This window comes from Chlorocebus sabaeus, chromosome 7 (genome assembly GCF_047675955.1).
Source record: "Chlorocebus sabaeus isolate Y175 chromosome 7, mChlSab1.0.hap1, whole genome shotgun sequence".
NCBI lineage: Eukaryota > Metazoa > Chordata > Mammalia > Primates > Cercopithecidae > Chlorocebus > Chlorocebus sabaeus.
Genome location: NC_132910.1, coordinates 63,982,241 through 63,994,744, shown reverse-complemented (window position 1 = coordinate 63,994,744; position 12,504 = coordinate 63,982,241). Strand labels below are relative to the sequence as shown.

Genomic DNA, 12,504 nt, shown 5'->3' with positions numbered 1-12,504 from the left:
CAGCTTGAAACACAAACATTTTGTATATACAAAAATATTCCATAAGCTTTATTTAAAATTTTTCTTTTTTTATCTTTAAAACTTTTTTTTTCTTTTATTGTTTAAAACTAAGATACAAACACACACATTATTCTAGGCCTACCCAGGGTCAGGATCATCAATATCACTGTCTTCCCCCTCTACATCTTGTCCCACTAGAAAGTTTTTAGGGGCAATAGGACACATGGGGCTGTCAGGGCTTATGATAACAATACCTTCTTCTGGATACCTCCTGAAGGACGTCCCTGAAACTGTTTTATAGACAACTTTTTTTTTTTTTTAAATAAGTAGGAGTACATTCTAAAATAATAAAAAAAGTGTGCTATAGTAAATGTATAAACCACTAAAATAGTCATTTATTATCAAGTATTATGAACTGTACATAATTGTATGTGCTATAGTTTTATATGACTGGCAGTACAGTAGGTTTGTTTACACCAGGATCACCATAAACACATGCATAATGCATTGTGCTGTGAGAGTTGTGATGTCACTAGGGGCTGGGAATTTTGCAGCTCCATTATAATTTTATGAGACCATCATCATATATTTGGTCCATCATTGACCGAAACATCACATTGTTATGGGGCACATGACTGTATATGTATATGTACATGTATGTGTATGGTTTGTGTTTATACACACATATGTATATGTACACAAACATACGTGTGTATATGTGTATGTACACATATGTGTATAGATAGCGGGCTACTAGGTCAATGACTACATCGATTTAGAAAATTCATAGATTTCCCTATTGTTTACATTTAACTTTAGAGATTAAAAATCAGCTTTTATGAAGCTTTTTGCCTTCAGAGTAATGGCATGTTGCTATAATGTGTAACTTACAAGATTCAAATATATTCACAGGCTACGAGTACATTTTATTTACTGTTGTTTAAAATTAGTCATCTTTACATTTTTAAATAAATAAAACTAATGTGGTTGAAGGTTAAGCAAAGAATATTTCGTTAACATATTCAATGTTTTTTGTGAAGAACTTTGGCCTGTGTTGATATAATGTATGTTGTCTAACCTCATCTAGACAATAAAATATGTGCATCATCCTTGATATTTTACAAATGCTTGATATTGTGATACTTTCCTTCTGAATATCAAAATATGTCTTTTATTTGTTCTTGTTAATGGGCTTGTGGCTTAAGTAACCTACATTTGTTGATTTCCATTTTGTATGTAGGAATAATAAAAATATGGAGATATGATGACCTAAGATTTCTGATGGCTAGGAATTAAATTAGGACTAGCTCACTCTCTAATTTTAGCCTACAAGTTCTTTGGTAAATACATTCTCTTATTTTCTTTTAATAGTTGTAAATTAATAACATTTTTGTTGTAATAAAGGTTCGAGTAGTTGGAGTTACCTGTGCAGCCTGCCCATTCCCATGCATGAATGATCTTAAATTTCCTGTAGTTGTGTTGGATGAGTGTAGTCAGATAACCGAACCGGCCTCTCTCCTTCCCATTGCAAGGTAACCTAAAATATTCTTTTCCTAGGGGTAACACCTGTAATCCTAGCACTTTATGAGGCTGAGGCAGCTGGATTGTTTGAGTCTAGGAGTTTGAGACCAGCTTGGGCAACATGGCAAATCCCCATTTCTACAGAAAATACAAAATTAGCTGGGCATAGTAGTGTGTGCCTAAAGTCCCAGCAACTTGGGAGGCTGAGGTGGGAGGATTGCTTGAGCCCAGGAGGTCAAGGCTGCAGTGAGCAGGGATCACACGACTGCAGTCTAGCCTGGGTGACACAGAGTGAAACCCCGTCTCAAAAAAAAAGAAAAGAAAAAAGAAAAAATAACAATACTGAAGCATGAAAGGATTAAATAACCTGCTGGGTATCTAAAATATAATGGAGTTGAGATTTAGATATAGGTTTGTTTATAAAACTTTGATTTTTCCCCACTATATCCTACTCCTATTTAGGAAAACATTTAGCCCCTGAGAACCCAATTTACTTAATTTCTAAGACAACGGTTTAAGCTAAATGACTCCTAAGAAAGACTTTAATTTTAAGAGTTTATGGATTCTAAAAACTAGCATTTCCCAAATATGCTCTGTGAAATATTAATTCCATGCAGAGGCAAGGGGCACCTACTAGCTTTTATGTGCGGGGAGGGTAACTAGATTATATAAAGGATTCTTTATTGCATAACTTTTCAAAGCCTTTAATGTGCTTAATAGCACTACTAAGCTTTATTAGTACTCAGGATATTTCATGGCATTTGAATATTTCGAAGTGCAATTTTGGCAAACAGTGTAATAAATGATGTTAATGCACTCTTTTTAATTGCTTAGATTAATTTTTGAAATTCTGTTTTAGGTTTGAGTGTGAAAAGCTGATTCTTGTTGGAGATCCCAAACAGCTACCTCCTACTATTCAGGGTTCTGATGCAGCTCATGAAAATGGATTGGAACAAACTCTTTTTGATCGACTTTGCTTAATGGTACATACTGCTAAATTCTTACAGAATTATCATTTATTGATTCTACATTGTGTGTATGTGTTGATAGAGAATGAAAATATTAGTCCTGCCTTAAAATAATGTATAATTGGAGTTGTCTGGAAAATATTAATCTTAAATACAAGTGGAACCCTGTAATTTAAGTACCTTTTTTTTTTTTCTTCTTTTTTTGAGACAGAGTCTCACTCTGTCGCCCAGGCTGGAGTGCAGTGGCCGGATCTCAGCTCACCGCAAGCTCCGCCTCCCGGGTTTACGCCATTCTTCTGCCTCAGCCTCCCCAGTAGCTGGGACTTACAGGCGCCTGCCACCTCGCCCGGCTAGTTTTTTTTTTTTTGTATATTTTAGTAGAGACGGGGTTTCACCGTGTTAGCCAGGATGGTCTTGATCTCCTGACCTCGTGATCCGCCCGGCTCGGCCTCCCAAAATGCTGGGATTACAGGCTTGAGCCACCGCGCCCGGCCAGTACCTTTTGTAAAAAGAAATGTTTCCCTATTTACTTGAGTAGTGGGTAGGAGTGGCTTTTGCTCTAAAACCAAAAAAACCTATAATGTCTCTATTATCTACATGGAGCACTACTTCACATTGTAAATAATTTTTAAATTAATTATTAACATTTTTTAATTGGGGTGGAATTTACTGTCTTAGTCTATTTTGTGCTAGTATAACAGAACAACCTGAGACTGGGTAATGTATGAAGAACAGAGATTTCTTATAGTTTCGGAGGCTGAGATGTCTAAGACCTAGGGACTTGCATTTGGCAGGGACTTTCTTGCTTCACTGTCATCCTTGGTGGTGGGCAGAAGAGCAAGAGAGTGGGAGAGGCCAAACTCATCCTTTTATGAGGAAGCCACTCATGTGATAATGGCATTAATCCATTAACCCACACACATATACCAGGAATGGCATTAATCCATTCACAAATCCATCTTTTTATGAGGAACCCACTCATGTGATAATGGCATTAATCTGTGAGGATTACAAAGAATCCTCATGGCCTAATCACCTTTTGAAAGTCCCACCTCTCAACACTGTTGCATGGGGATGAAGTTTCCAACACAGAAAATTTGAGGGACACGTTCAAACCATTGCATTCATCTAACATAAAACTATTTTTTAAATTTCTTAAAAAAAATTTTTTTTTTCTTTACAGCATGCGGTTTATATAGCAGAAACTATTTTAAAGTGAACAGTCTAGTAGCAGTTAGTACATTCACAGTTTCTTGTGTAACCACTACCTCTGTCTGGTTTCAAAATGTTTTCATCACTTCAAAATAAAATCCATACCCATTTAGCAGTTAACTGCCCATTTCCTCTTCCCTACAGCTTCTGGCAGACACCAGCCTGCTTTCTCTCTGTATGGATTTATTTATTCTGGATATTTTATATAAATGGAATCATACAGTATGTGACACTTTGTGTCTCTCTTCTTTCATTTTTTGAGGTTCATTTATGTTGTAGCATGAATCGGTACTATATTATTATTACTTTAAAGTACATTCATAATGTTGTACAACCATCACTTGTCCATTTCCAGAATTTTTTCATTATCCCAAACAGAAACTTTGAACCATTAAGCAATAATTTCCCATTTCCTCTTCCCTCAGCCCCTAGTAACCTCTGTTCTATTTTCTAGCTCTATGAATTTGCCTATTCTAGGTGCCTCATTTGAGTAGAGTCATACAGTATTTGTCATTTTACATCTGTCTGATTTACTTAGCATAATGTGTTCAGAGTTCATCCTTGTTGTAGCATGTATCAGAATTTCATTCCTTTATAAGGCTAAATAATATTCCATTGCATGTATGTACTACATTTCTGTTGATAGATAGTTGGGTTGTTTTCACCTTTTGGCTCTTGTGAATAATCTCTTATTCAAATCCCTGCTTTCAGTTCAGTACATACCCAGAAGTATAATTGTTGGGTCATATGATAATTGTATGTTTAAATTTTTGAGGAACCACCAAACTTTTTTCTATAGTAGCTGCATCATTTTACTCTCCCAACAGCAGTTGCACAAGGGTTCTGATTTATCCACATTCTCACCAACACTTCTTGTTGGTTTTTGAGTATCATAGCCATCCTAATGGATGTGAAGGGGTATCTTATTGTGGTTTCCCTAAAGACTAATGATCTTGAGCTTCTTTTCATGAGCTTATTGGCCATTTTTATATCCTCTTTGAAGAAATGCCTATTCAAGTCCTTTGCCTATTTTTTAATTGGGTTGTTTTGGGGTTTTTTTTGTTGCATTATAGGTTTTTTTTTTTTTAATATATTCTAGAAATTAGTCTCTTTTCAAATATATGATTTTCAATTTTTTTTCCATTTTGTTGGTTGTCTTTTCACTTTCTTAATAGTGTTTTTTGATGTACAAGAGTTCTTAGTTTTGATGTAGTTCAATTTACCTGTTTTTTTTTAATTCTGTTGCTTGTGCTTTTAGTGTTATATCTATGAAATTGTTGCCAAATCCAACGTCATGAGAATTCTCCCCAATGTTTTCTTCTAAGAATTTTATAATTTTAGCTCTTATGTTGAGGTCTTTGATCCATTTTGAGTTAATTTTTGTATATGGTATAAGGGTCCAATTTCATTCTTTTGCATGTGGATATATAGTTTTCCCAATGTGTGGAAAAGACTCTCCTTTTTTCCCATGTAATTGTCTTGGAACCCTCATCAAAAATCAGTTGAGCACATATACAAGGGTTTATTTCTGGACTTTCTATTCTATTCCATTGGTCATTGGCTTGTAGATGCTACCTTCTTGCTGTGTCCTCACATGGCAGAGAGAGAAAGAGAGAACACTGTTTCTATACAAACTATACAACTATATAAACACTATGTTTGTATAGTTGCCATTCTTGTTTCATTTTCTGGTGTTCATGCTTGGATATCAGATACTCTCTCAGATTTGTATTCTCTGTTTTCTCAGTATCCTGGAATTATGGTGATGTCCCATCAAAGTGATAGGACAGCTGAGGCCCAAGAGTATCCCTGGGAAAGGGACACAGTTCTTGAGCCTTCAATTCTAGTAAAAACTGCCAAGTTCACTTTCCCTTTTTCATTATTCTTAGGAACCATTGCCATCATATGAATTCTGGCTCACTGTGCTGCTTTTTCCCCTTGCACCCCAGAATCTTGTTTCTTTCTCGATGACAAGTACTTTTTAAAGTTTATGGCATTTGGTTGGCTATAAACCTTTCTTTGTTGCATAATTGCTGCATTATCTTTGCTGCTGTTTTTGTATTTTTTGTACCTTTATATATTGGAGAACGGATTCTATAAGGCAGCTTTCTTCTACCTTAATTAAGAAGTTCCCCCTTAGATTGAATTTCAAGTTGCATTGAATTTTGAGTTGAATTGTATTCCGTTTTGTGAAGAAGGAAGCTTTCAGTTGTCTTGAGCTGTTAATTGCAATTTAATTGCAAAACTTTCCACCTCATCTGTGACAAGTCAGTGTCCAACCTCTTTTGTATCAGACATTTTCAATGGCTTTGTAAAAAAAATCTTAACTAAAAAAAAAATTATCTTAAAAAAGGGCTGGGCATGGTGGCTCCGGCCTGTAAATCCCAGCACTTTGGGAGACTGAGGTGGGAGGATCACTTAAGGTCACGAGTTTGACACCAGCTCTGGCACCAGAGTAAGATCCTGCCTCTACCAAAAAAATTTTTAAAATAAAAAGTTATTTAAATTCTTAAAACATTTTTGAATAGGTGATATAGTCATATGGTTCAAAACTCAAGTGGAACCAAAAAACATGGAGATAGTGAAGACTTCTCCTCCTGTCCCCCAATCATTCATTCTCTCTCCTTCAAAGAAACTGTCATCACTTTCTTGTACCTTTCTTGTGATATTTTATGCCTGTAAGCAAATATAGAGCATTTTCCCTCCCCATTTTAACAAATGGTCGTGTACTCTGCATACTGTTCTGCCCTTTTTCATGTACCTATTGTCAATGCCTTTTAAAATATGAAGTGGGTTTTTATTTGGGGGAATTCTAAAACAGCAAATAAGGGATGGACAAAAAAGTGAGTTAGTCACAGAGTAGAATAAAAAACAGTTATTATGAATGAGCTAGATCCATATGGATAGTTCTCAGAAATATAGTGGATATTGAAAGAAGCAAAGCACAAAGGGATAATTATAATAAAATGCCATTTATGAGAATTTCAAAAGCACATAATATATATTATTTATAGATTCATACCAATACAGTAAACATATAAAAACATGTATGACGAGTCCACAAAACAAAATCAGGACTGGGGTTATTTCTGGGAAAGGTGGTAGAGGAAAGCAATGAAGGAGGATCTTTAGCTATATATATCATATTTTATCTAACAAAAGAGAGAACCAAAACAAAAATGACTTAATATGGCTAATGTCAAGTCTGGATGGTAAGTTCATGGATGTAATATTATTTCTTTGCTACCTGTATATTTGAACTAGTTCACAATTATTAAAAGTAAAAGAAATAAAAGTAATCACTATTCATTATAAAAAGTGTGGAAACTACAGACAACAGAAAAGGCAAGCTGGGTGTGATGGTTCGTGCCTATAATCTATAATCTCAGCTGCTTGGGAGGCTGAGGTGAGAGGGTCATTTGAGTCCAGGAGTTCAAGGCTGCAATGAGCTATGTCTCACCACTGTATTCCAGCCTGGGCAGCAGAGCAGGATCCTGTCTCTTAAAAAAAAAGAAAAAAAAGAAAAAAAGAAAGAAAAGAAAAGAAAAAAATAGATAAATTCGGGTGGGGTGTCAGGCATCTGTAGTCCCAGCTACTCAGGAAGCTGAGGCAGAAGGATCGTGTGAGCCCCAGGAGTTTGAGGCCAGCCTAAGCAACAGCGAGTCCCTGTCTCAGAAAAGAAAGAAAAAAGGTAAAAACAAAACAAAAACATCTGTAATAACTTCACTACCCTTAAGAGAAAACTGTCTGTAATGTTTTAGTATTTTTCCTTCCATCTTTTATCCTAGGGTTATATGCCTATATCAAATATATGTATTTATACATAGTTGAAACCATACCATAAATATAACTTCTATCTTGCCTTTTTAAACTTTGCATAATATTAAATCATCTCCCCTTGTTACTACTAGCTTTGTATCATTACTGTTTTCATAAATATGTTGATCACTAAGTATTATGTAGTGTGGATATATCATAATTTAGTCATTTCTCTAACATTTGAGCAGCTCACTGCAACCTCCACCTCCTGGGTTCAAGTGATTCTCCTACCTCAGCCTCCTGAGTAGCTAGGATTACAGGCGCCCGCCATCATGCTTGGCTAATTTTTGTATTTTTAGTAGAGATGGGGTTTTACCATGTTTGCCAGGCAGGTCTCGAACTCCTGACCTCAGGTGATCTACCCACCTTGGCCTCCCAAAGTGCTGGAATTACAGGCGTTGAACCATTGCACCTGGCTTGAGCATTATTTTTCTTTCAGCATTTTTATACTTGACACTTTTGTCAGCAGTTTCATGTGCTTGCTGACTTAGACTTATAAACGTAGACAAATTTATGCCCCAAAGAGTACTAGGATTTTTTTTCTTTTTTTTTAAATTTTTTTTGCCATAGAAGATTCTTTCTCCATGTGGTCATTAATCCTGCATTGAATTATACATGTATTATTGTTAGAGCACCTTGTAGCTATTCTAACAATACTACAGAACTTTTTGCTCGAATAGCCCTAAAGTAGATAGGACTTGGATTTTATGATGCATTAATAAAATCTGTAACTTCTTTGAAGATTCAGAATGAAAAATGGCTTTTACTCAATGAGGGAAGTTAATGAGATATCTACGACACCTAATTTTTTAAGAGATTCTTTTCAATTTAGTGTTAGACCAAATCCAGATATATTATAAAAGCATAATGTTGGCCAAGCGTGATGGCTCACACCTGTAATCCCAGCACTTTGGGAGGTCAAGGCGGGTGGATCACTTGAGTTCAAGACCAGCTTGGCCAACATGGGGAAACCCAGTCTCTACAAAAATACAAAAATTAGCCAGGTGTGATGGCAGATGCCTGTAATTCCAGCTACTCGGGAGGCTGAGGCGGAAGAATCGCTTGAACCCAGGAAGTGGAGGCTGCAGTGAGCCAAGATCATGCCATTGCACTCCAGCATGGGCAACAGAGCGAGACTCCATCTCAAAAAAAAAAAAACACCATAATGTTAGGAGCCAAACTTACTAGATAAGTCTAAGGTTGACATCTTTTATATTTTCTAATTTTTCTAATTTAATATGAACATATTTTTAGTAATTTAAAAAATATTTTTATTTTTTGTAATTCATTACAAAAAATTACATTTTTTGTAATTCATCTCCTAAGACCATACATAATATAGCAATATTTTTAATTTTAAAAACATAACGTTCTTTCCATAGAAGAATAAAAAAGTTATGTGTTCTTACTTTTTTTCTTTTAAATTTCTTAGGGTCACAAGCCAATTCTATTGAGAACTCAATACCGTTGTCATCCTGCAATCAGTGCTATTGCTAATGATCTGTTTTACAAAGGAACCCTCATGAATGGTGTAACAGAAATAGAGAGGAGCCCTTTATTGGAATGGCTACCAACCCTGTGTTTTTATAATGTTAAAGGACTAGAACAGGTAAATGACATTAATGTTGATGAGAGTCAACATGGTTTAGGTTCCTTGTTTAATTTTGTTGTTGTTTGTATGATTTTACTTGGTTTTGCCGTAGCCTTTCTGGGAAATATAATTTAGGATCTGTTTCTTACTCCAGATAGAAAGAGATAACAGCTTTCATAATGTGGCAGAAGCTACTTTTACACTGAAGCTGATTCAATCACTGATTGCAAGTGGAATAGCAGGCTCTATGATTGGCGTGATAACATTATACAAATCCCAGATGTACAAGGTTGGTATTATGTATTACAGCATTTGTCGTATATTAAATATTACAATTACATATTACCACATTTGATATTACATTTATAGTAGTCGGTTTGGTGCCTGAAAAACTTTTGGTACTGTAATTAATGTATTAAAAAAGAAACATTCTGATTTTTTTCTAGTCTGGCTTTTTTTCTGTGTAATTAAATGTAAACCTAACAAGGTTTAATTAAATTTAGTTTACCGCTGTTGGGGCAAAAATGCAAAAAAACAAATTAGAGAAAAGAAAATATGGTATATGCTTTGTAGACAGATGGGATTGAATCTCAGTTATCCAAAATGTTCTTTTATTATTAGTACATTTTATCACTAAATCAAGGATAGATACCAAATATTAATGTACACATAAGCCAATTACTTCTAACTAGATTTTTCTTTTTTCTTTTAGTATTTTTTGATCTGTTTCATTATTAGTTTATCAGCTCCAAATTAGCATATCCAAATGAGTTACGCAGCAATAGATAAATCACTTTTGATTTTGTGTCGTAATTTTGTCATCTAGTCATTTATCTATCATTTTAGAAACTAGCCAAATCTATGTGAGTCATAAAAGAAAAATGAAAATTATTTACTGTTAGTTAAATTATAGTGGTTGCTTTGAGCAGGTTCAGAAGCTTAAGTTCTTCACAATCTCTCACCACATGATTTGCTATCTTTTCCTCCACAGCTTTGTCATTTACTCAGTGCTGTGGACTTTGGCCATCCTGATATTAAAACTGTGCAGGTGTCCACAGTAGATGCTTTTCAGGGAGCTGAAAAGGAGATCATTATTCTGTCCTGTGTAAGGACAAGACAAGTAGGATTCATTGATTCAGAAAAAAGAATGAATGTTGCATTGACTAGAGGAAAGAGGCATTTGTTGATTGTGGGAAATTTAGCCTGTTTGAGGAAAAATCGACTGTGGGGACGAGTGATCCAACACTGCGAAGGTAAAATAAAAATGTGTTTAATTCATGCATATCAAGTTCAAACTGACTTTTATGGGTTAATGCTTGGGGTGCTTCAAGCAGGAACAGTTCTGAATTTGTCACTGGGGGAAGTAACTGACATGATGATATTGGGACCTCTGTAAAATAAAGAATAGTTGTCTCATGTCGCATGTTTTTTTAAGGAAGGAAAGATGGATTGCAAGATGCAAACCAGTATGAACCACAGCTGAACCATCTCCTTAAAGATTATTTTGAAAAACAAGCGGAAGAAAAACAGAAGAAAAAGAGTGAAAAAGAGAAATCTAAAGATAAATCTCACTCACAAAAAGACATGATGTAAATATTTTGTATTTATGTAAAGTCAGACTCATTTTACATTGTATATTTTTTATATATTTATTACTCTAAACCCTCTTATTAAAAATACTTTATGATATTTAAATAACATAGTAAACACATGTAAAAATTTTGTTCTTCAAAAAAGTGTACAAAAGGTAGTATAAAATCCTAATAAAAATAAGCTTTTTTCTAAGAAGAATGATTTCTGTTTGCTAAAGAAATGAATTTTACAAGGGGCAGGGTATGGAGAATACCTGTATACTTCAATAATAGTGAATGTCTCCAGAGCTCATCTGTTGGAACATATCTACACAATCAGATATACCAATACCTTTCTAAACTTTATCAGAATATTTTTTAAAAGATTATAAGACCCCCCATTTTATAAATTAAAACATATTCACAAATATGTTTTTATGTTTGAAAGTTTTGAAAAGTACACAAAAGAAGAAAGAAAAACACTAAAAGTTTACACCTGGAGATAGCAGTGTTCAACACCCCTGGCCATGGCTGGTGCCTTGCACATATACCTGATATAATAGGTGCTTAATAAGTATCCATTGGAAGAATGAACAGATGAAAGAAAGATTACCTTTGGTTCATTTTCTTCTAGTCTTTTTCCTCTGCATTTGTTTGCATAGTAGGTATTGATATATATATGAGTTACAACTTTTTATTATAAAAATAATACATTCTTGTAGAAAATTTGCAAAATATAAGAAAGTATACAACAGAAAACAAAAATCACCTAGAAATACACTACCCGGAGATAATCACTAACATATTCCTTTAGTCTTTTTTCTATGCTTATATTCTATGTGTATATACGTAGTTAAGTTTTAAACCATTTGTGTCCACATTGATTCTTAGACATTATTAACAAAAGAGCATTTATACATCCTGGAAAGAAAAATGACAAGGGCTTGATTGTAATTAATATCAATGCAATATTTTTACCAATTAAAAAAAATCTTAGTGACCGAAGTCACTCAATATTCATTTCAAAGATGCAGGAAAATTCAAATATTTTGTGACCCAAGTCACTCAATATTCATTTCAAAGATGCAGGAAATATTAATTTCAAAGATGCAGGAATTATTTCACAATAAAAAGAAAATGACCAGTCAGTCTCTATGGAACTCTTAGGAAAAAAAATAAATTCAGTAACAAAACTTGTGGTTTAATAATTCTCCAAGCCTTTTCCCAAATGTGTTAGTTACTACTTGCAACAATAGTTGCTTTTTTAAGTGTTCATCCAGACTGAAGTGAAAGATGTGACTTCCAACAGATCCTTACAAAGCAGAGGAATAGTTGAAGGAAGTGTTACAGAACCACATTTTACCCATGAACTGTACAACCTAACTGACAACATACATTTAAACTGGATTCCTGAGTTTTGCGGCCCAGACCTCCCTATTTTTTATTTCTTAATTTTGAGTCATTGGCCAGCTGGAGCTAGGTCTCAAGTAATTTATTTTCCCCAAAAAGAGTATATAGATGATATATCTTTTGAGGTTTTGTATATCTGAGGATATATTTCTTTTACATACACTTATGAGAGCTATATAAACACTATGTAAATTGCCCTTGGCTTCACTTACTGTTCATTTGGATGATAATTGAACTTCTTTCTCAGATCTATAGCTGGATGACTGACTGATTTTGCACAATTCCTAGTCTAAATCCTACTAGCTTTTATCTAGAACTGCTCAATCTTCTGCACTTGTGCCTGTGCTGTCATTAATTGCTCCCTTCCCTTCATCACTCATTTTGTCAGTTTTCCAGAAATTTCCATTTCTAC

At 34.5% G+C, this 12,504-nt stretch overlaps 1 protein-coding gene across 7 annotated transcripts in view; it reads left to right on the top strand.

Moving 5' to 3' along the window:
- The window catches only part of ZGRF1 (zinc finger GRF-type containing 1), an 83,925-nt gene extending 73,026 nt beyond the window's left edge, over positions 1–10,899 (top strand). For 3 of the 7 annotated variants that reach the window (XM_037991090.2, XM_037991088.2, XM_007999578.3), the window contains 6 exons: positions 1,405–1,532; positions 2,381–2,504; positions 8,953–9,129; positions 9,266–9,400; positions 10,103–10,364; positions 10,547–10,842. In XM_037991090.2, coding sequence (XP_037847018.2) covers positions 1,405–1,532; positions 2,381–2,504; positions 8,953–9,129; positions 9,266–9,400; positions 10,103–10,364; positions 10,547–10,704 — 984 coding nt within the window. In that variant the 3' untranslated portion in view covers positions 10,705–10,842. Of the gene's footprint in view, positions 1–1,404; positions 1,533–2,380; positions 2,505–8,952; positions 9,130–9,265; positions 9,401–10,102; positions 10,365–10,546 lie in introns of those variants that run through there. The other 4 variants (XM_007999579.3, XM_037991098.2, XM_037991100.2 and 1 more) reach the window with 4 other exon arrangements.
- The last annotated feature ends 1,605 nt before the right edge of the window (positions 10,900–12,504 follow it).